Source organism: Microtus ochrogaster, chromosome 18 (assembly GCF_000317375.1).
Source record: "Microtus ochrogaster isolate Prairie Vole_2 chromosome 18, MicOch1.0, whole genome shotgun sequence".
Classification (NCBI taxonomy): domain Eukaryota; kingdom Metazoa; phylum Chordata; class Mammalia; order Rodentia; family Cricetidae; genus Microtus; species Microtus ochrogaster.
The window spans coordinates 32423225-32443361 of NC_022020.1; the positions used below are offsets into that span (position 1 = coordinate 32423225).

The following is a 20137-nucleotide window of genomic DNA, read 5'->3' on the forward strand; positions in this document are numbered from 1 at the left end:
CCTTGGAAGATTTGGGGAACACTGGCTCATTTGAGTTTATTGTCTTGTCATTATGTCTCCCAGAAGGCCACTCCTACAAAGCATAGGTGAGCTTGTGCCCAGGGCACACTAAGGGTACGGCAAGCTTCCTTCCTCTCCAGCATTGTACTGTATGCTCCCCTCACACCAGGGCAGGCCCTGCGCTGTCACTGGCTGAGCTTTAGTGACATCGTGAAGAAGCCTACATGCCCATTCTCCTTACAGCATGTGTGGGTCCTTTTAACAGCACTGTGATCCCCACTCCCTCTGCTCCTACCGTCAGCCCAGGAGAATCCATTTCCTAAGAAAGCTTGTTTGTTTTAACTTGTCTGTGATCCTGTTTCCACTCCAGTTCTTGCTTCATTCAACGTAAACAATTTACCCACTCAGTCAAGAGGGAAAATGGAAAACACACTTGACGAGCAGATTTCGTGTTCCTGGAGACAATGCCAGCAGCCAAGCAGACAAGATGGGAAATAGCACAGAGGGAACTCGGAGGACACTTACCGGGGGACGAGCCCACGCCAGCTGCCCGGAATTGCCCCAGGATGAGGCTCTGCTCGCTCTCAGCCAGTGCCAGTAGGAGTTCATAGGCTTCTATGCACTGTTCACTGCAATAGAAGCACAGCATGGCATCAGCCCTGGCAAGGAATGGTGACCATCTCCATCGCTGCGCCATTGCAGCCGGGTGCCTGCTTCAGCCTCCCCAACCACAAAGTGAGGACTATTCTACATAGAAGTGCTCCCTGGATATACTAGTCGCTTGCTGTTATGTCAATCCCTTTAAGAAAAAATAAAAATAAAAACAGGAAAAAAAAAACCCCTATGTTCTAGAAAAATCATAAAAAGCAATAAAAGGCAGGGTCAAACCGGTTGTCCTTTAGATGACCACTCGAAAGAAACACATGACACACCTATGGGACTTCGTCTCCACAGTAGCCTCTCTTGAGCCTGCATCCCAGAATGCATATTCTCCTTCTGGCCCCTGGACTCCAGCAGGGTTGGTCTCTGTAACTTATGGAAATGATGGTATGCCGTACCCAGCCCTAGACTCTCAAAACACTATGACTTCCATGGTGATCAAATTGTCCCACTTCCCTTTCTTGGGTATTTTTCTCTGATGGACAGTGGGGGCCCTATATTGGGTCTCCCAATGGAGAGCGTCAGGCGGAGTGGAACTAAGACTTGTAGCCTGCAGCCTGCAGCCAGGGGGTAACTGAGGCCTCTGAACAGACCGAGTCGGCTTGAAAGGAGGTCAATAGGTCAGCCTAATGGTAAAATATAAAACAATAGAAATGGGTTAATTTAAGTTGTGAGTGCTAGCTAGAAATATGCTTATGTGATTGGCCAATCCGTGTTTTAATTAATACAGTTTATGTGTGGTTATTTCAGGTCTAGGTGGCTGGGAAATAAATGAGCAGCCTCAGACAACAATTATATGTAGCTATTTTAAGTTAAATCAAAGGGAAAGATCCTAACAACCTTTCAGTGGCTATATTTTACATGTGCGGTCATCATGTGGTTGCCAGTTACCACGGTACTGAGCACAAACAGAAAATGGCTATCTATCACCCCAAAAAGTACAGATACAGACTTCTACAAAAGCGTCATGAAATGCTGTTAGGTTGCATATAGAGTCTGAGCTTAGATGTTCAAGAGAAGGAAAAGTCATCCTTCTCCATGCCCATCATCCACTGAGTATACGTGAACAGCCTCTTTGCTGGGCATGACAGGGCACAATCATCAGTCTGAGGCAGAGATACTATCACACACACACACACACACACACACACACACACACACACACACACACAGTGGTCCCTTTCCACTGTGCTGCAATACACACAGACCTATGTCTAGACAGGAGGCAGACAGACCTGACATTCATGTGGTCAAGACAAGAGGCTGGTCATAACAAAGCTTCTTGAGGAGTTTCTCCAAGCTGAACAAGGGAAATATTGCTTTATCTCCATTCAGCTGGGGCACCATCTGTTTAATTTGTTACTATTTGCAGGTCCAAGCCTCTACTTATGGCTATAAAAACTTGTCTTGTACTTTTTATGCTCAAGTTTGCTACAGATGTGTATAAGACCAAGTAGCTGCAAGAATAGTAAGATGGCGTGGCATATGAAAGCACTTTGGCCAAGCCTGGTGACCCGGGTTCAAAACCTGGAACCCACATGGTGGAAAGAGAGGACAGATTCACATGCTCTCTTCTGACTTTTACACATGCGCTGTGGCATGTACGTTACTCACGCATGCATGCACACAGTAAATCAAGAAATAAGTCAATAAACAGATACATGTTTAAAGAACAAACCAAAGACCACCCAGGATGTGTTCCGCGCTCAGGCTTTCCTACCTGTACTGCAGGGCCAGCCTCAGCGCTGTGGCGTTGGATTCGTATTTTCCCACCAGCATGCTCATCCTCTCGGCGTTGCTTTTGCATTCCTCCAGGGTTATGGTGAGGAGATCATTTTGGGATTTGAGGTGCTCGATGCGGCTACGATGAGAAAGACATTGGTTTCACGCAGCAGGCCTGTGATGGGACATGTTCCTTGTTCCGCTGGCGAGGAGGCCAGACAGTCATGTGAGGAAGACATGGCAGGGGAGGCTCAGCAGATACAGTGCTTGCCATGCGAGCATGAGGGCCTGTGTAGACCCTGCACAGGCATGGCAGTGCGCGTCAGTAAGTCTAGTGATGGCGGGATGAGGGGAGCAGAGTCAAGCCGCTTCCCAGAGACTGCTGGTTTGCCAGCCTAGCCAACTGGTGAACTTGGGGCTTGCTGAGAGGCCCCCATCTCAGAAAGTCAGGTGAAGAATAAAGGAAGACACCGAACATCCTCTGGCTTCTACACACATGCACAGGTGAGTACACACATGAACGCATATACATAACACAGACAAACACACACAGAGGCATATATATGGATATAAAACACACGGGTGATGTGGGAGGCTGGAGACACAGCTCAGTCAAGTGAAACGCTTGTGGTGAAAGCATGAAGAGCTGAGTTCACACCCCAGCACCCACTTAAAAGCCAGGCAAAGTGGTGTGGTCTGTAACCCCAGCCCTGGGGAGGTGAAGACAGGGGGCTCTATGGAGTTTGCTCACCAGACAGCCTAACCGAATTGGCGAGCTCGCTCCAGATTCACGTAAGAGACGCTGCCTCATGAAGAGAAGGTGGAAGAGTGATTGAGAAAGATGCTTGGGTGTTTATCTCTTCCTCCACAGACACACATGTGCACGAACTAACTCATATACACAACACACACAGTACACACACGCAAAGGTGACATGGCCTTGCTGGGCATTTTCGCAAGTATTAACTAACACAAAACAAAACACACGCCCTTCCACTCTTCTTCGTTTGGCCTCTTTCAGTGGTCCCCACTCTCTCGTTTACAATTTAGAAAGTGTCGTGGTCCCTGCTAATTAGAAGCCGTTTACTCCAATGCTGACCTCCGTGTGACTGAGAGGAAACCGTCCCTGCCTGAAATGCCTCCCTTGCTCAGGTCAGAACACCCTGCTGGTATCTGAATGTAACGGCTGTGAGGGTTGGTGTTTCCTTGGGGCTGAGGCTTGGGGATCCCATCTTCTGCCAACACTCCGCTTAGGGGTGGTTCTAGCCAAATCTGTGACTCCAAGAGGCATTTCTGTTTCCATGGCGTCCCATCTTTTCTAGCACACACCTCCCTCTGAGTGCCAGTCCCACACATCAGTTGCTTCCTGGCATTTTCATTTGGGGGGAGGGTCACACTGCCTCCAGTTTAACACTGAAGGGGTTGCTTATTTTTCTTTGACCTTCTCCCTTCACCTTCCCCATATTGGAATTCACCACAGCTATTCATCTACTATCACGAGCTAGTACGAAAGCATCCCTGAGCCTCTTCCTTCCAACCAGACCTGATGTGGGGCTGAGGCTTCTCATATTCTGAACCCATTGTGTTCTGTGCCTCCTGGCCCATCCTAGCCATCTCTCTCTGTTCCTACTCTTGCCATCCTTTACCTCTAAGCTCCACAAGGCACAACACATTGTGATCTTCCTGTTAAAAAGAACGCTTTCCAACTATATTTAGGCTAAAGAGCAAAATCTGCTATGGAATCTGAATCTGCATATGTGCCAGGCGCTGTCTGGTGCCCCCTTGTTTCCTGCAAACCCCTGGTCTATGTCAATCCCACTCTTTGTAGGGTTCCTCCTTTACATCCCCTTTGTCCAGCCCGGAGGTTATGACTCTTCCAGCCTGGCATCGTTGCTCTTTTGTCCTTAAAACCTCAAGACATCTTTAAAGACACCTTACCAGACCACATGTCAAGGACCAACCTCAGGTAAGGGACATAGCTCAGTGGTAAAATGGAAATGGTTGGAAAACTTGTACAAGATCCTGGCTTTAACCTCCAGCACCCAAAGTGACAAGAGTAACAAAGAAATAATTCTTTATTCTTTCGGGGTCCTGGAGACGTCTTTTCGGGGGGGGGGGTCTTCTGCTGTGTTGCATCTCTATTTCCTAACAGAATATAAGCCTCATGACGTTAGGGGCCTTCTCTGATTTGATTTGCTTTTCATGTCACAAATACTCTAGTACATAGGAGGTGCTTAACACGGATGTGTGACATGTGTAAGCACAGGTTTGAGTAAGTATATTCCCCTACTTCAAGGAAATCTGAATCAAAGGCTAGCATTTTTTTAAAAAAAAAATAGTATTAAGCCTTTAATGTTGAGACAATCAAATAACAGTCATTAGGACAGTATTTCTAGGAAGCTCCAGATTCCAGGACAACAGGGCGAGGGCAAAGGGCAGGGTTTGGAATGCTGCTTTTGTTAAGTAACTGCTCTGAATTTCACCGCTTCACTTTCAAATTCAAAGCCTTCATTTTCTTCATTTGCAAGAGACTAGCCTTATCCTCACAAGTTGAACATTAAGAGGTTTTCTGTGGGGGCTGGAGAGATGGCTCAGTGGTTAAGAGCATTGCCTGCTCTTCCAAAGGTCCTGAGTTCAATTCCCAGCAACCACATGGTGGCTCACAACCATCTGTAATGAGGTCTGGTGCCCTCTTCTGGCCTGCAGGCATATACACAAACAGAATATTGTATACATAATAAGTAAATAAATAAATATTTTTTTTTAAAAAAGAGGTTTTCTGTGAGCACCCATTGTGCTGCTGAACACCTAACCTGAGCTTCAAGGACTAAATAGTACCAATTCTTTGTTCTCTCCTGGGAGTTTCTCTGAGAAGAAAGATGCCTCCCCCAAGTTCAGCAACAAAGCAGACCTTTGAAATCCCAGAGAAGAGATCTTCAGCCAAGGCTGAAGGCTTGTGAAGGCTGAAGGCTTGTGGGCATCACCCCGAAGGCATATGGCTTCGTTCAGTCACAAAGGGCAAATCTCCTTCAGGTCTAAGCATTTCCAGGGCAGTGTAGGAAAGTGCTTCTGCCTTGTTTCTAGATGACCATCAGGATTGCCATTGTAAAAGACTTTGGATTTAATATGGACATCTTTTAATTTCAAGATATAAAATTGATGGGGCTAAAGAGATGTTCAGCGGTTAAGAGCACTGATCTAACAGAGGATCCAAGTTTGACTGACTCCTAGCACCTGTAACTTGCTCCACAGAAAGATCTGATGCCTCTGACCTCCACGGGTCCCTTGTCTTCACGTGCTCATATGCACACAGACACAAACACGTGTACATTAATTCAATAAAATAATCTTTAAAATGACCTACATCACCATATTTCCTTTGTTCTCCAGAACTAAAACAGCTTCATATCAGGGAGAAATAACAAGCTAGTTTGAGTTATTCTATTCTGCCACACACAAGACGAATGGAATTCAGCAATGGTTGATGGGAATTAATTTCCACATTCCCTCTTGATTAGCTCATGCGCCTTCCGAGCTCTTCCTGTGCTCACTAAAGACTGCTAAGTCAAGGCAGCCACATCACTCTTGGAGACTGTTCAACAAGCCATTCCTCTATCATGGCATAGAGTCTGAGCCAGGGAGGCTCACGGGTTTGGCTATGGTACTTCTTAGCCTTTGAAGTAGCTGCCTCATTTCTGAGATGACACTTAAGTTTGTCTTTGCCAAGAGACAGGAATGCACACTACAACTGTCTATAGCAAGAGAATCGGGAAGAATCTATGAAGCTATTATATGGTAAACTCCAAATCCAGTTATGATAGGATGTTGGGACATCCTATGTATGCTTGAGCATAAAGAAAACCAGAAGAGAATTGCTCAGAGAAAGCAAAGAATTAGACGAACATGTGGGGCCAATGCCAAAAATGGTTCCAGCACACTGCCTTTGCTCCTTCTGGCAAACACAAGCAGCCCCAGACCCTGACTCAACATTCCAGGACTTCCCGCTGAGACTCTCTGCAGCACAGGCCCCTACACTCGGCAGCCATCTATGACCTACTGAACATTCCCTATGGATTGCTCCCAGGACTCACTAAGCACTTCACAAGGTTCAGAGTGAAATGAGAAGGTGGCGCCTCTTGTTCCTAAATTATTAAAGATTAAGAATAGTAACAGCAGAGTCAGGCAGCATATATCTGTGAAACCTTCCTAAGCATGAGGCCCGGGAATTGTGAAGTTGACCCTGACTGCCACGAGCACTCCTCCATCTCAGTCCCACCAGCCTTGCCATCTCACTGCAGGTCACAGTTCACAAGACAATTTGGATGAACTTTTATAAACAAAGTGGCAGCGGGGTTGGGGGGGATGACGACAGCTCCCACCCCACCCCCAGTGAAATACATCAGATTGCTCTCACCTATTCAGCCGCTCTGTTTCCACCTCAAACTCTCGAATCTTGCTTTCGGAGATGGCAGATCCGTGTGAGTAGAGTGTTTGGAAAATTTCCTGGATATTGGAGCAGTCCTGAAGAGAGTGGGCCAGGTGTTCTGCCACGCTGCTGGAAACCTGTGCAAATGAACATAGCTGCCTACAGAGATGCCAGGTCAGAAACACTGGTCCCCAGGCACAACTTACACATACAACAACGTAAAGGCAAGAGTCTTGAAGAATTTGGCACTAGGAGACAGTTACTCTTCTGAGTCTCGTGGGTCTCGGCTGGTATAATTTGAACATTAAAAAACTAGTGTGAACGGATTATAGGAAACACAATGGGCTCAGAGCTGCACCGCCTCAGGAAGTGATGCTGGGAACCAACAAGCAAGGGAAGATCAGTCCTCTTAGAGTCCTGGCAATCCTGCAAGTTAGATACAGTCTGGGCTTCCTTCTCTTACCCTAGACTCCCGACACACCACAGTCTCTGGTGACTATGGGCCGAAAGAGAGGCTCTTCCCTTTATCCTCACAGTTTGGTTTTGACACAGAATCTGATTGCATGTGATTTTTGATCCATGTAAAACTTAAAGTTAGGAAATAAAAATGAGTGTTTGGGTTTTTTGTTTTGTTTTGTTTTCTGTTATCTTCTCTTGGCCTAGGATCAAACAGCTAGCCCTCCCAGCTTCACCATATCAGAAACTATACTCCTTATACTTCCAGAGAGCTGGAACTCTTCCCTTGTCAGTGCCCCAGCCATCCGTCTTACTCCCTGGAGGATACAGGCTCTACCCATCAAGACTTGCATACTGGGCAGGCAGGTCCTGTCCGTTCTCTGCGAGCTTTGGGCCACACTTCAAAGACAGCTTCTGCCCTCCCTAGACAGTGTGTTCCCTTCCAGAAGTATGTGCAGAGACACAGTTCTTTGGGAGTCTTACAACTCCCGGAGTCTCTGTGGGGCCAGGTGATAAGAAGCAGATACTTCAAGACGTTCACTGGCATCATCAGCAACTAAATGCACGTTACCTCTTTTTTGGAAGATTTCACATGTGTGGGAGTTGGCGGGTGGGGAATAGGAAGAGATTATCTCCCTTAAAACTGAAGTAGCAATTCACCACTTAGAGACTTACCACATTTCACTGTGCCCTGATTTATTATATAATTAACTGATAAGCTGGAAGTGAAAAACAGTATTGCTGTCCTCTAGGAGCCATGGTCTACGTGGCTGTATTGGGTTCTTTCTTTCCTTACCCCTTGCCAACACTTACCCCAATGCTACTGATTTCTGACCCCAGGACTGGCCGATCAGATGACGACGATTCAGATCTTGTCTTTGATAGCTTCACTCTCTCGGCAATCTTAAAAAAAATAAAAATATCGGAAAGTCCACATCACCCCCCCCCCCACTTAAGTTCAGTCCATGCTTACACAACTGTTACCATGTCAACTACAGTACTTCAGCAAAACACTTCAAAACAATTCATTGGTTCAACCTTGCAACCATAAACTTAAAATGGGGTTTCTTCTCAACCTCAGCACATTTGGGGCTGGACAACCTGGGGACGGGAGACTGTTCTGCCCACTGTAGGCTACTGTGCAGCATCTCTAGACTCCAGCCACAAAATGCCAGGAGCACTCAAGTTGTAATCATTCAAAGTGTTCCTTAGGGGGCAAAAATCACTTGTGGTTGAGAAACACTGGCTTCACCTAACTTACTAAACTCAAAGGATGAGAAACTGCTTCACTATGGAGACTATCATGGCTGTCAGGCAGGAAGACATCTGCCATTTATACCATGTGACAGGTTCTTTTTAGAAGACTGTACAAAAGCATTGTGTGCTTTGATGGAGAACAAGTGTTTAAAGAAATGTATTTCTTTTCTCTTTTCTTTTTTTGTGACAGTGTCTCACTATGTATCCCTGGACAGCCTAGAACTCAGTGATCCTCCTGCCTCTGCCTCCTGGCTGAAATTATAGGCATGCAATTTCATACTTAGCTCTGTAGTGTATTTCTTTTTCTGGCATGGCTATCAGTCTTCTGAGGGGGGAAATTACTGCTTTATCACCCAGGGTCCCCTAAGGGCTGAACCTTAGCTCCTTGAAAGCAAGTACCCATTTACTGCGGGGTCGCACTGGACAAAACTCTCCACAAAGGCATGTCAGCTCTGACATTTTCCAGCAGGCTGATTAATGAGAGTTGCTATACAGGTTGCTGCTCAGAGAGACTTAAACCTATTAGTGGGTTATCTCGCCCTGACACTCAGTCCCAGGAGAAGCCCCTAGGGTATGTACACTGATCTGCCTGCAAAACGGTGGGCTCAGCCACAGCTGGGATTTCCCGATGAGAAGTCTTCCAACCCACCAGACTCATGCCCAGGAGCTCACCTTGGCGATGGGGATGTCATTGCTGCTACTGCTGGTGCTGAGCTCTCCGGTGCTGGGGTTGATCGGGCGATTGGCTGAAGTGAGGCGACCAGGGCTAGAAGGTCCAGTGGCCTGGACACTCTGCAGTCGAGTTTGGAGCTCTCGGACCTGAAACCAGAGCCCCTTTAGACCGAGTTGGTGGTTTCCCAGGTTAAAGGGCAAAAGAGCTGGATAGTCAAGGGCAAAGTTTCCAACTGTGATGCTCAGCTGGTCAAGTCCACTGAAGCCACTGTATCACTAAGTAGAGCTGGCCAGTCATCTGTTACTCACAGGCAGGAAGAATATGCAAACTAAGTGAAGGATGCTCCAGTCCAGGAGGAGGCGCACCATTAAGGAGCATTTGCTCAGATAGCATAGCAGAGAAGTTCCTGACGCTGCGGTGGGCGGTGCAAATGAGGACGTGATTTCCAGTTTTAGGAAACTCAGAGCTCACATATCAATAGAGAATAAGAGTCTTAACACATACACACAAACGCTGGAAATTACCCTCAAGTGCTCTGAGGCAGCGGAACTTGGAAAGACTGTGCTTCCACCTAAAGTTACTCCAGAGAGTATAGAGGGGTATGTTTGTGATAGGAGAGCTGGGCTCCACTAGGCCCCACAGGAGAGCATGTCAGGGGTAGGCTTAGCAGAGGCATGGCTGGGGTAGTGTGGGGTCGGGGAATAGAATTACATGCACCGTGTCTGCAAGATATGCAGTACTGGACAAACTGTTATTAGAGACAGGGGCTTGGGGAGAATGATGAGGCCAGGATGGAGTGGCAGTGAAGCTACCAGCAGCTTTCCACCAGATAGCCAAGGCTAGGAGCATCCCTGGTACAGTGGGAAGGAACATCTAAGTAGCCGAAGCATAAAATCTCGGTGGAGAAGAGCACTGGTTGCTCTTCCAGAAGACCAGGGGTCAATTTGAAGCACCCACATGGAGGCTTGTAACTATACAGTCCCTGGGAACCAGATACCCTGGTTCTAGCCTACAGTGGCACCACTCACACATGTGATACACAGCCACACATGCAAAGCAGCCATACACATAAAATAAAAAATATACACAAAATATGGCACACCAATACCACAATGGATATCTACCTCTCACTCATCTGTGGTTGCTGCTCTGTGACCACTGAGGTGAGAAACACCCCAGTAAACGGGAAAATTGCTACCTTTCTGATAACTATGGGCACACCTTTATCATCAGAGTACAAGGACTATTATCAAATTTGCTTATGCAGCCAAGAGGATCTTGAACTTCTGATCCGCCTGTCTTTTCCCCTCAAGCACTAGAATTACAGGGAAGCACTACCAAGCCTGGTTTATTACACTTCGGGTTGACTGCAGCACCCAAGAGTTCTTACAAATGAAGCATCAAACTCAGTCACCAAGAAGTCACACATTTGGGCACTTAGAATAGGGTTTTCCAACCTTTATGGTACACCAAATCCCCCTTACAGGGCTAGTCAGACACCTAGGTGGCAGAGCCCCATCCCAGTGGTTCAGATTTATCAGTGCTACATGAAGCCAGGAATCTGTACATCCAATGAGCTCCCCACAAATGTGAATGCTGAATGTCAGGGAAGCATACCTTGAGTGGCTGACCCAAGGCTACAAAGCATTATAGTCTCACAGACAGAGCAGAGCCAAACCCCAGTGCTTGTTGCCGGCCACAGCCCTTCCAGGCAAGGAGAGAGAGTAGAAACCCAGCCCCCCTCTCTAAGAGCTTCTCAGAGAAAGCTTTCATATTGAATGTCTGGGCTATATCTACTCTGCTATCTTGGGAGCCAAAAGTAATTGAAATTTCAATAATTCATCAACATATTATAAGCCAAAATAAGGAAATTCCCTTGGAGCAAATTGTATTCAATAGTGAAGCCGATCAAAGAGAGCCTAATGCTTTGTTGTGGCTTCCAGGAGCTCAGACTTGCTGGAAATGTGCAGTGTCCTTACAATACAGCAGACAGAGGGGCCAAAACAGGGTACAGACTGGGCCACCTCAAAATGTTGCAGACTGGGCCACATCAAAACAGGGTACAGACCGAAAAGACACATGCCTGCCAGAGTCAAACACAATTCCTGATGGGAGATTCTTTCCAATGGTCCCTAACAAACCAAAGAGTGTTTGTGTTGAGGCTCTTCAGGCCACTCGGCAGAGCAGGAGCACCCATGCTCGCACCATGTGCCCAGGCAGCTTCTCTAGTGGAGTCTGTAAGGTCCTGAATAATTAACAGAGTTAATGTCACTCTAAAACCTACATCCAGTCTACACTGAGCAGAAAATCATCAATGGCCTGCTCCTAGAGCACCAATCAGTTCACTCATCGTGGCTTGTTTGTTTGCTTGGTTCAGTTCTTTGAGTCAGGATCTTATTCTTTTCACCCAAACCGGCCTTGGATCTTACAGCAATTGCCCTGCCTCACTTTCTCCAGTGCAAGGATTCAGGCATGAGCCACCATGGTTTGCTAGCAAATATGTTAAAACAAATAAAAAATGACCTGGGTTTTAGAAATCTTTGCTTTTCTAATCACAAAGGTACTGAGTGTTGAAAGTGGAAAAGCTACGTAGCACTGCAAGTTAAAACAGAAAAGGTTCGTACGCCCCTTCAGATTGTTCTCAGACAACCGCTTCTAGTCATTTCCCATATATATTCATGCCTTTAAATAATTTCTAAATCTATACCTTTTTATCTTGAAAGCTAGGGGCCCTGTGGAAACTAAGGGATGACAAACACCTTCCTTTGGGACTATGCCATATATCTTAATGGCAGCATTCATCAGCTGTACAAAAAAACCCTGCTGACGGGAGTCTAGTCAGCTGTACAGAAAGAAGGGCAGTTGGTGGGAATATGTGGCCTTCTCTTACACATTTGGGATGAAATTAAATGACCCAATACCCAGAACTGAAGGCTACCCAATAAATCAAGTTAGCTGAGGCAAGGACTGGGAAGAGGAGAGAGGTAGCCAGCTGTCAGACATCTCCTATTCACTCCTCCCTTGGGAAATGGTTGGATCAGGGATCCCACAAAACTGATGTCCAAATTCTACATCATACCTGTGCATGTGGCTTTATCTCAGAACAGACTGGATGACTCTATGGCTCCCTGAGATCAACCTGGACTTAGCTTAGAGTGGGCTCCACCCAATGACCTGCATCTTAAAAGAGAACCAATGCGGGGCAGGGGGCTGGGGCAGAGCCAGAGTCATGGGACCCATGAAGGCCACATGGAGCAACAGGAACACAGAGAAGGCTGCTAATCAAGAGCTCTGAGCATCAGGAGTTGAAGGAGGCAACTTATGTAGCTCCTTTCCAATCTCTAGAGTGGGCACAGCCCTGCTGCCCATATCTTGATTTGGAACTTTGGAACCCTGGAAATATTAAGAATAACTTTTTTCGGGGCTGGAGATATGACTCAGAGGTTAAGAGCACTGGCTGTTCTCTTCCTGGAGACCTGGGTTCAATTCCCAGCACCCACTTGGCAGCTTAAACTGCTGGTAACTCCACCTCCAATGGATCTGACACTCTCACACAGATATACGTGCCGGCAAAATACATATACACCTAAAATAAAAATGAATCAATCATTTTTCAAGACACTATATTTTTAATAATTACCTGATAAACCCACCTTCTATTAAAATGTTTTTATTAAAGGAAATATGCTTTTCTCTATATAACAGGGTGCATTTTTTTTTAAATTGGGACAGCCAAGAATCAAAGTGTATCTGATAGAAAACTGGCACATCTAGGAAAATCATTTATCACCCTGACAACCTTTCTGAACTGGGTCCCTCAGGCCCAGCCCCTGACCCTGAGAGGCTATTTTCTCAATCCTCAGTACATAGCTAATACCCATGCAGATTTAGGGAACTTGATCTGCTCTAAAGATTGGAACTCGGTTAGTGATAAGGTAAGGTCTCTTAAGGGCTCAGAAACCTATCAAAACCTGATGGGAACTCCACTATGAAGAGGTGTCTGCAGAGAGCATCGCCTGCAGAAGGAGGTTGCATCCATCCTTCATAGTGTCGGGTGAAAAGGCAGTGGACTCTGGTTCTTATTTAAGGGTTTGGGGCTTGTTTTATGTTGACTGGAGTAACAGAAGAGAAAGGACCAGAGTAAGGGGGAGGAAGAAGGGAAGAATGCTATTGATGATGTGGATGAGAAGCAATGAGGTTCCCAACAATGAAGAAGGACTAAGACAGTAAGATGTGCTCCAGCGCACACCCAGACCCATGGGAATTTCATCCCTTCACATGTGGATACCCTGGTGGAGTATGAAGGGAAGATTATCTTCTGACAGAATTTCCTGGAGAGACCGTAGTGTTCCGCAGCAGCCATGTCTACCACGGTGGCACCAGAAGCATAGGGTGACTCTGCAGTTACTTGCAGTGTGCCTAGCTTACTCAAGGAGATGAATTTTATATTGTGCGTGATTGGAATGTATTTAAATTCAAACTTGAATAGTTGTATTGGCTAGTTGGTATTGTATTGGTCAAAACAGCTGCATAAATATTCAAGGAAATTAAACAGCTGTCCACTCTTGAAGCTGGGTAGCATCATAGATCATGGCATTTTTCAGTGCAGTGGACACACACACTACACACACAGTTCCTTCCCAACCCCACTCCCAGGGAGATCAGCAAGGGCTATGTAAATAAATAAGGAGATAAATAAAGAAATCAAACTGAAGGAAGCCGATCAGAGATAAAGGCATACAATAAGGAATTCGTGGCTGGCTAAGGTCTAAAGAGGAGTGGACATGGAGACAAGGGTCATCTCTAGAGGACGTGGTCAAAGGGTCAGTAGAGGATAGGCAGTGCAGGGCCTGCTCAGCTGGGGACAGGAGAAGGGGGCATGGCAGGCAGAAGGAAGGGAGACTTTGCAGAAAGAAGAGGGAGGTGTGGTGGGACCTGCAGAACTCTCATCTCCTGGTGCATTTTCTCTGCTAGGTATAGTGGAGTGAATTACCAGATGCCTGATGTGAGGAAGGGGTGTGACCTAGGATAATGAAGTTAAGGAAAGAGGCAGGGTGAGCAAGCTTACACCATAGCACTTAGGGGCTCAATTCAAGTCAAGAATGGGGAGATGCTTTCTTCAAACTCTGGACATCTTAGCAAAATAATAGGAAAGGGTGGGGCATTCATAGGAAGGAAGATGAAGCCACTGAAAGAAGAAGCAGAACACTGTGTGGTGCATCTGAAGGGAGATGGCCACTATTTCCACAAGATGGGCAGCAGGGATTAGATTCATGTTGACAGACTCCCCCAGGGACAACTATGAGAAGCAGGGCTGAAACCAGCTGTCCAAAGGCTGCTGTTCTAGTAACAGTGCACTGGACAACAGCATGAGATGGCCTTGGCTAAAACCAACAGACACTTCTATTAACAACGCATGGAAATGCTGCATGGAAAAGGTACCATGAGAGAGGGACTCATTGCCAAAGTCAAGGGAAACAGCAAACTCTCTAGGTGCTGGACACAAGAGGACAGGAAGGAGGACAGTCGGGAGGGCAAGGAGTAGGTAGGTTCTTGAGCCAAACAGTTCTCTGTCCAGCAAAGCCTGAAGGTTTCCTACCACACCTGTCTGTGGAAAGTGAACACAGCACGCTGCTCTACAATCCCAAAGACTCCTCTGGAGCTATAAAAAGGAATCTATAAGAAATCAAAGCACCAGGCTAGGTGTGGTGGCACATGTCAGTAACCCCAGCATTACAAAGGCTGGAGAGATTGTGTTCAAGCTGACCTTGCTCTCTATAGTGAGGCCCTACCTCTAAATTAGTGTATCAAAACCTCCAAAGACAGGGCACATGTGGGTTCCAATACATGGGTTGCAAATCTATACCATCTATCCTGTACACTGCAGGACCTCAAACACATTATCATCTAATACTGGTGTGTATTGCCAAGCCTCCTCCTCCCTCTTAGGACACCAAACTTGTAACTCACCCAATCTAGTGTCACTAGACATCAGAAGACTGGCGCTTATGACCAGGAAGCTCCAGATGTGGAGTGACAGTTGTAGGGAGGAGGGAAGGAGAGAGGAACTAGCTAACCCAGAAGAATCTGCCTCGGATAAAAAGACGAACACCAGACTGTATTACAATAGATAAGTCCAAAAAAAAAGATAAAATAAAAGGAGGAATTTTTATGTACAGTAAAAAGTAATACCCCCAAAAGGACCAAGTGTTGAGATTCTTTTTCTCTTTTCTCACACTCAAGTCTCAGTATGTTGCCCCTACTGGTCTCAAGTCTGAAACTCTGCCTCATGAGCCCCGGGATGACACATGTGGACTACCACATCAAGGCTGATGTCAAATTTTAAAAGATTGTCCCTTAAGATGGACTCTGAGGCCAAGAGTATTGGTCTGTTTCATTCACTACTGCAGCGCTTAGCGTTACTGACAGTCTTGAGAAAATCCATCCAAATGCAGCTACTAGAAATCTAATGCACCATAAAACCTAACACTTGGCAGTCTGTGGTCTACATCCTCATTCCCTGTATAAAACAAACAGAAGTTGAGAGAGGAAGGAGGTCCTGGGTCATCTGGGCCATGGGCGAAAGGAAACAGACTGTCAGGTAGTCCTGAAGACGCTGTGTGGCTTGTCTGGAAGCTGGAGGGAGGGGCAAGGCTACAGAGGGCAGATGCCCATGGCTGCTGTATAGTTAGGGGGTTCACTCTTTCCTCTGCTGTATAGTTAGGGGGTTTACTCTTCCCTCTGCTGATAGTTAGGGGGTTCACTCTTCCCTCAGGCTTTCAGAAGTCCACACTCCTGTTGACATTTGAATGTTAGTGAAAGTAACACATTTTAGATTTCTGACCACCAGAGCTGGATGTTAATAAATTTGAGGTGTAGGGTGTTTTGTTGCGACCCAGTCTCGTTGTTTATTTCTGCCTAGCCTGGAACTAACATGACCAGGCTAGCTTCAAACTCACAGAGTTCAGCCTGCCTCTCCAACTCAGTTACTGGGATCAATGACATGGGCTACTGTGCCTAACTAAATCTTTATTTTTAATGTACAGTGTTGATGGTAAATTGTTATATCATCCATAGGGAATAATCTAAGTATTGACACTGAGTAACACTCGGTTGTTAAAAAAAAGTTGACCTCTTAGAAGTTGAGAGTAGAATAAACATTGTCATTCTGCTCGAGGTTGGAAAGCCTGGAGGTTAGTGGGGTTGGGTGATGAAGATCATTTGATCAGTTGCTAGGGAAAAGAAGTTCTGGTGTGTACTGCACGGAAGGTGACTGCCTGAGCCACTTTTCTATTTATGTGGTAAGACACTATGGCCAATACAACTTATAAAAAAGCAAGAGTTTAATTTGGGGCTTACAGTTTCAGACAGAGAGAGTCCACGATAGTAGATCAAAGTCATAGCAGCTGAGATCTCACATCTCAGAGAAAGAGAGACTGAGAATGGCGAGAGCTTCTTCACAGCCTCAAAGCCCAGCCCCAGTGACATGCCTCTTTCAACAAGGCCACGCCTCCTAATCCTTCCCAAATAGTTCCATCCACTGAGAGCCAAGTATTCAAAGGTAGGAGCCTATGGGGGTTGTTCTCATTCAAGCCACCACACAGGTAATGATTATGCTCCCTACATTTCAAAAAGCTTGAGGAAGGATTTTTCATTTTTCATTAAAAAATTGCTAAAAATCCCTGAGCAGACATGTCTAACCTGACTTCACGTTACTCAATGTGTACGCATTGAAGCACCACATTACCATAATACATTTTGCAAAGTTTAATGCGCCAAAAAATTGGCAAAAAATAAAAACATATTTTTAAAAGTAGGGCTGCAGATGGTTCAGCAGCTAAAGTACTTATCACTCAAGCAAGAGGACAGGGGTTTGGGTGCCCATAACCCACTAGATTCAGAGTAGAACAGTGGCCTGCCTGGAATTCCAGCTTTGTAAGGTGCAGAAAGAGGATCCCAGAGGAAGCTGACAAGCAAGATAGATAGACAGTCATACAGGCAAGTTCTGGGTTTGATTGAGTAAGGGTAACCAAAGATGTTTGCTGACATCCACTTCAGGCCTCCACACTATACACACATGTGCTCACACATATTCACACATACTTGCATGCACACACATACACATGAGTAAAAAATAGACAAATAAAAATAAAGCTGCATGTAGAACGGTGCTCACCAGAGGCTGGAATGGGACCCGGTAGGAGTGGGACCCAGTAGGGGTGGGTTTGGATTAATAAAAAGAATACTAAGGTATAGTGAGGAGTCAGAGGTTCTGGCATGCTCTTACGGTGTATGGCCACTACTGTGCACTTCAAAGAGCTAGAAGAAAGAATTTTGAGTACTTCTACCATCAAGAAATCATAATCTCTTGAGGGAACAAATAAGATTTAAGCAGATTTAAACATTACCCAATGTTACATGTTTCAAAATATTACATAGAATCCCAGCCATGGGTATAATTTATTAACATTTTTATGTGTTAGTTACAAAGTAAATTGAATGATTTAAAAAAACTTTTTAAAGTTTTGGGCAAAAATAAGGGCACTCTCAAGATGATATATTGACTGCTTGCAGATCTTCGCTAACAGAGTTTCCTAAGACACAGACTTAGACAATTAAAGCAGGAGACAGTGGGGAAGAGAGCAAGAGGGAGGGGCAAGGATGAGCAGTGATGTGGGACAGACAGACATCCTCTGTGATTCTGCAGAGCAGAGAGACTGGCAAAGCAGTCAAGAAGACCGCCGGCAGACCCGATCAAAGAGAGAACTTATCTACCTAAGGACTCAGCATGTAGACTCCAGAGAAATCCCCAAAGCACTGATCTGTCCAAGGCACTGGGCCTCTAGAGTGTGTTTTTGGGAAGCAGAAAGCCTGGGGGATTTGGTGGCCATGCAGTCAGGGTCATAGCTGGTCACATAGAACCTAAAAGCTCACAGACACATCAGAGCAGAGGTATGCAAAGCCATATGAACAGATCTCAGTCTGTGCAAGGAGGAAACAGGGGAGCGTGGTGGGGGCAGCAAGAAAAGACACACTTGTGTGAAATAAAATAATGCACAGACCAACTGAATGGAGAAACAGAGATGAGGCTATCAGAGGAAGAAATCAACTGAAAGAGAAGCTCACAGAGACCAGCCAGGACAACTCTAGTCAAGAAATACAATCTGTTGATTTAACTCAGGGTCCAGGAACAAATTAAAACAAAAACATGCAAGAAAGTTAATCTTATAAAGACCAGAGCACAGACAGAAATCGAGATGTTGGAGATTAGGGAATCAATGTTGAAGTTGCCACAGGCTTCACAAATATCCCATGGGTGTACCCAGAAACAGCTCCTCAGACAGGAGGCCCGGAAAGTGTGATGCTGGAAAGAGGATAACACAGGCAGCTGTGTGGGTAAGACAAATGCATCAGTGACTTCCATCAACTACGAGTGTGGGGCGTGGGTGAAGGCATGCAAGAATTAAGAGTGACACCAGGGTCCCAAGTCGGATAAGGAACATCATTAGCCATCAACAGGAGAGCTTGCTTTGAGGTTCCATGTGGCCGTGCTCACAGGTTGCTACAACCTCAGGCAATTAGGTTGCAATGCTTAGGTTGCAATGCATGGTTTTGCTATATTGAAACTGGTGTGGGAGAGACAATTCCTAAGTTACAGAAGGACAAGACCCAGTAGGTCAGAAGAGTCCTACATAACATTTGGGGCAGTCTATCCCCATGTGCAAGGCTGCCTTCTCTGAGTCCAGGGTGTTCAATTTGGCAGCGAACCATTTTCTAAATGGAGATTTTAGAAGACTCTTCATGGAGCCTTCAAATGAGAAATGAGAATCCAAGTGTCAAAAATACAGATTTATTCTTAGGAAGTGAACTTACATGATAATTTAAGCAAGTGCTGTGTTATCTTTGATAGAAATTGGAGGTGGTTAAAACAGACCACAAACTAAGAAAGGAAAACATAAGCTGCTTCCATAGCTCTGGGGTCTGGCAGGTGTGATCTCCTTTGTTCTTTAGCCCAGGAAAGTACCCAGATCTGACTACTTAGGAGAAAAGGGAAGTGTGCTCTGGTCGATTTCTTCCCAGATTTCTAATCCTCTGACAGTTCTTTCCTTTATAGTTAAGAGCTAGCCCTGGGCAACTGCACAGGTACAGCAAGGGCAGGGATGGAGGGTCAAACACAGAGGTATTACCTCAGTGTCTCCTCAGCACACGTGAGCAAAGCCTTCCTTGGGACCACTCCCAAAGAGGTGACCGAATCAGAGCTCTGAGCCCTCTCTGCCTGAGGTCCCACATACAGCTTCCCACAACAGGGAGGAAGTGTGCTTCATCAGCAATGTCCCACCAGGCTCACGTCACCCAGAGTGACACCCACAAAGAGTCTTCTCCTAAGACCATTTTGTTTTCTCTCAGTACCATCTTAGGGTGCCAGAAGAGGAGATTTGTTGAGACCTGTGGAAGCTGACAGCTGTGTGTGTCACTATTAACAGAATAGTCACTAACTGCCAGTCTGTACGGGAGGGAGAAACAGAATGGAGAACAGGGTGGAGAGGGGACACGAGAAAGCAGTTTGAGGAAGAAATCAGGGGAAAGTGCATCCAGAAATGAGGCTGCTTGTGGGGCTATTAGCTAACATCACCTATGGAGCTGACCAGAGAGGCCACACACAAGGGGGACCCCGTGGAGAGGGAGGTGGAACTCACTTCAGGACACACAGGGAACCTAGGTAGAAGGCAGGGGAAGGGAGAAATTGTTACCATGACCTTATGCCATGGATTTGCGCGGCTTTCTAAAGAATATAAGACTTCCAAAAGGGACTGCTGAGGTCTGTTTATTTCAAGATTATTTGACTCAACTGCACATGGATTCACTGACACTGTGATTCCAGAAGTCTTATTCTGCCAAACAGACTGGGGAAAGAATTGATCATTTTGGCTGCATGGCAGCTG

The 20137-nt window shown here is 45.9% G+C and overlaps 1 protein-coding gene across 5 annotated transcripts in view; it reads right to left on the reverse strand.

The window, feature by feature from the left end:
• Positions 1 to 20137, reverse strand: part of Mcc (MCC, WNT signaling pathway regulator) — a 279416-nt gene that overhangs the window by 33808 nt on the left and 225471 nt on the right. For all 5 annotated transcript variants that reach the window (XM_026783515.1, XM_026783513.1, XM_026783516.1 and 2 more), the window contains exons 7-11: positions 9194 to 9340; positions 8078 to 8167; positions 6797 to 6945; positions 2381 to 2521; positions 526 to 629 (exon numbers count right to left, since the gene is read on the reverse strand). In XM_026783515.1, the coding sequence (XP_026639316.1) occupies positions 526 to 629; positions 2381 to 2521; positions 6797 to 6945; positions 8078 to 8167; positions 9194 to 9340 (631 nt within the window). The remainder of the gene's footprint in view (positions 1 to 525; positions 630 to 2380; positions 2522 to 6796; positions 6946 to 8077; positions 8168 to 9193; positions 9341 to 20137) is intronic.